The sequence below is a fragment of the Zerene cesonia genome, chromosome 19 (assembly GCF_012273895.1).
Source record: "Zerene cesonia ecotype Mississippi chromosome 19, Zerene_cesonia_1.1, whole genome shotgun sequence".
Taxonomy (NCBI): Eukaryota; Metazoa; Arthropoda; class Insecta; order Lepidoptera; family Pieridae; genus Zerene; species Zerene cesonia.
In genome coordinates, this window is record NC_052120.1 from 9,545,756 (window position 1) to 9,550,008 (window position 4,253).

The following is a 4,253-nucleotide window of genomic DNA, read 5'->3' on the forward strand; positions in this document are numbered from 1 at the left end:
CCCCCGCCAACGCCTGGCTGCTGCCCGGCGCCACCTACGCCGAGATAGTGAAGGGCCAGAGCTCGCGCTCCAGCTCGCTGCACTCGCGCCAGCCCAGCGCGCATAGCACGCACAGAATGCGAAGCCCCGAGCCGGAGCCCCAGACGCCCCCCGGCAGCGCGAGCCCTGACACATATCAAAGTGACAGTGTAGTGAGACAGTTCTCACCGGTCCCCAGTGACGGAATGGATTACAGTGAAACCGTACAGTGTCATGTCAGTGAAAGTGTTATGTATTCTGGTGATAACGATCGCTATGAGACTGTATTGGAGACACAGGATTATATTGAAACACCTAAAATAGAAAACGTGGCCGTTGAACCCCAACATTATCAACAAGATACTCAAATAGAGTCGAAAGAGACGGTATCTTCAAAAACACCTACGAACATGGAATTAGAACCGCCGGTGGATCGCGCTCGTTCGATTAGCCCCGGAGGCAAATATAGATCTCAAGATCTATCTTATGCGGAAATATTGGCTCTTGGTCTAAGAAAGCAGGCTACTACGCAGTCTATTACGTCTATGCCAAAACCTCAGACTGCACAGGTGGAAATGGTAAAAGAAATTATCGTAGAGGTTGAAAAGTCTCCCCAAGCGCCTGTGGAATATAAGGTCCCGTCCAGAGAATCCTCAAAGTATAGATCGGAAAGACGTGAAAGACCTTCACAGCGTAGTCGGTCAAGAGATATGCCTCGTCAACGAAGAGCACCAGAAAAAAGACCAACTAAATCACATGATGTACAAACCCTTAAGAAAAAGAAAACGTCTAGAAAAGTTATTGAAGTACAAGAATTTGAAGAGACGCCTGAAACTGTTAATCCAGAACCAATCGTTTCAGAAAGAATACCACATATTCAACACAAAATTATCGAAAATGTTAAAAGTGAACACATAAAAAAATCAGATATAAGTACCAATATTTCAGAGACCAACAAAAGCGATATCGAGGATAAAGACTCCGAAATTGCCTTGGAACCTACTCATAAAAAACATAAAAAGAAACAAAAACCTAAAAAGTTCAAAGACAGTGAAGATGAAATTGAAAAGGCATTAAAAGAAATAGAAATTTCTTCCAAACAGAAAAAGAAGAAAATTAAAAATATTAATGAACATCCAAAAGACACTGTTGATATTACCGTTACAAACTTAGATCAACCAGAAAAGAAAAAAGCATCGAAGCAGATAAAATCTGAGGTGACTAAAGAAGAAAATGTTATTATTGAAAAAGAAATTTTCAATTCTCAAACAAGACTAGATGGTAAATGTGAGAAAATAAGCGAAGCAATCATTTCTCAAACCCTTATAGAATCCGAAAGTAAGAAATGTGATGAAAGTTCAACTGAGAATAAAGTCGATTCAACAAAACCGCTTGAAACTGAAGAGTTGAAAACCAAAAAGAAGAAGAAATCCAAGAAAATCAAATCTACTGTTGATACTCGACCTGATAATATTTTAGAAATGGAAGCCTCTGCGATACAAAACTATATAAAAGATGAATCATCACAGATAGACAAATCTGGTAATAAATCAGATGAAAAGTTACTTGATAAAGAACCAAAAGTTATTTTAAAAGAAGCTGTTAAAGAAAGTCTCATTACTATGGATTGGAACGCACTAATGGAAGAGGAAGAAAACATACCTGAGTCATCATTGAGTCTTGATGCTGAAAAAATAAATTCTCTAAAAGAAATACCTGAACAAGTAGCAACAGAAATAGATATACTTCCAGAAAAAGAGAGTCAAGCTCAAGACACAAATATAGATGGTAAGGAAATTATTCTAGAACTTTACGAATCGTCCATTTTACCTGAAGCAGATGCTACACTCAAAATATCAGAAGAACAAGATTTCCATCATGTAACTATTCAAGATAAGAAATCTAACAAAAGTATAGAGGCATTTGTGGATTCAGATTCTTTATTGGAAATCAACTCTGTTGAAAAGAAACCGCTATTGATAGGCGAAAATATAATTCCCAAAGATAAAGAGACAGAAAATAAAGAAATCTGTCCAATGCCAGTTAGCGTGGAGCAAAATCTGCCTAATCCTGAACCTGAACAAGCAGTCGCGGTTGAACCAACTGTAAATATACATGAATATCAACTATGTAAAAATGTTAATAAATCGAGTTCAGAATTGGTCCAAAATACAAATGAGGAAGAATTAATTCCTGTTAATATAGAAGGCGAACAAAATAACAATGATAAATTTTTCTTAACTGAGCCTTTGAAAGAAGTTGTCGATGTTGTTCAAGAAGTAACAACATATGAACCACAAGAGGTCGACACACATACAATATATCTGATAACACATGAAGAAAAAAAATTACCTCCAATCAGAACTCTTAAAGTGTATTGTAAAGAAGTTTCTAATGACAAAATACAAACACCTGACAATGAGTCAAATGTTGTCATTGAAGAGCAATCAAAGCCCATATTAAAAGACAATATTACAAAGGATTCTACTATTGATGAAGCAGAGAGGATTGAAATTTCATTGAAACCTGACACTGACCAATCAATAATAGAAACAGATAATTTACAACTTGATGACAAACAATTAAATAAAAATCAAATGGAAACTGAAATTAGAACATCTGTTCAATTAAATAACACCAAACTCGACGATAATTCAGAGGAGGTATTAGAACAAGCAATTTTTGGATCAGTTCAAGAACGAAAAAAGCCTGAGCTTGAAAAGATTATTTCGATTCCGTATAAGGAATTAGTAGAGGAAGTTAAAACTTATTCTGTTGACCTAGATTTTGAGCAACTGGATTATAATTATTACGAACTAAAGAAAAAGGAATTAGATTACCTACAGCTTAAAGATCAAATTTGCAATGTTGTGGAACACTTGCAAACAAAAAAAGATAACATAAAGTTAGATGTAGAAACAATACCGGATCAGGAAGGAATTAATGAAAATGATTTGATAAAGGTTAAATCTGAAACCACAAGAAATATTTCTGAAACATATACACTTGATCCTGCATGTTCCAGTACAACATTAAATATAGAAAAATACGTCATGTTCGAAACTCCTAGCTATGCCTACCAATATAACGCAGATTCTGAAAAACTTCTAGGAGTTATGAACAGTTCTAAGAAAGAACAAGTCCAGCAACTTCCATTAGAATCATCTGCAGTTTCAGTTGTAACACATTTAGCAGATGATGATAAAAACATTAATAAATTATCCTTAAAATCAGACGAAATTCAGCAAACAACGTGTAACATTAATATCGATCAAGACATAAACATAAAACATCTTATAGAAGATATTCCAAGACAAAACTACCATGATATCTGTGATTCTGAAAAACTTTTTGCTTTAAGCATGGATAAATCCTTACAGGATTTCAAGAATGATGAGATTGAAAACAATAAAACTGAAGATTTGATAAACTCTTCTTTAAAATTGATACAAGAAAATCAAAGATCTCAGGCAGAGGCATTGGATGACAAAATTACAACCAAAAAAATTATCAAAGATTATGTTCTTGACAGTAACGTATCTTATGATTATCAAGATATAAAACGAGGCGAAGAACTTCTCGCAATTAAGTCTTCTAGAGAACATAGTGTAGAACCTATGGAATTAACAAATCAAGCAGATTTGTTTCATGCTGATGGTCAAGATATCGATACTGTTTCAGTAACAGTTTCTAATGCTTATGAAAATAAACACAATCAAAAGACAAACGATGCGTTCGAAAATAACGATAGTAGTAAAATAATTGAAGCAGAGACATCGTTTGATAAAGACACAGCCGAACAAGTTATCAAAGATTATATTCTTGATGGGCATACGTTTTATAATTATCAGGACTTGAAGCGAGGCGAAGAACTTCTCGCAGTTAAGTCTTCTAGAGAACATAGTGTAGAACCTTTAGAATTGACAAATCAAGCAGACTTGCTTCATGCTGATAGTCAAGATATTGGTACTGTTTCAGTAACAATTTCTAATGCTTATGAAAATAAACATAATCAAGAGGAAAACGATGGGTTCGAAAATAATGATAGTAGTAAAATAATTGAAGCAGAGATATCGATTGATAAAGACACAGCCGAACAAATCATCAAAGATTATATTCTTGATGGGCATACGTCTTATAATTATCAAGACTTGAAACGAGGCGAAGAACTTCTCGCAGTTAAGTCTTCTAGAGAACATAGTGTAGAACCTTTAGAATTGACAAATCAAGCAGAC

The 4,253-nt window shown here is 35.0% G+C and overlaps 1 protein-coding gene across 1 annotated transcript in view; it reads left to right on the plus strand.

The window, feature by feature from the left end:
• Nucleotides 1–6: 6 nt before the first annotated feature.
• LOC119834365 (claspin-like) overlaps nt 7–4,253 on the plus strand; it is a 5,565-nt gene continuing 1,318 nt past the window's right edge. The window contains exon 1 of the mRNA XM_038358709.1: nt 7–4,247. Coding sequence (XP_038214637.1) covers nt 117–4,247 — 4,131 coding nt within the window. The 5' untranslated portion in view covers nt 7–116. The remainder of the gene's footprint in view (nt 4,248–4,253) is intronic.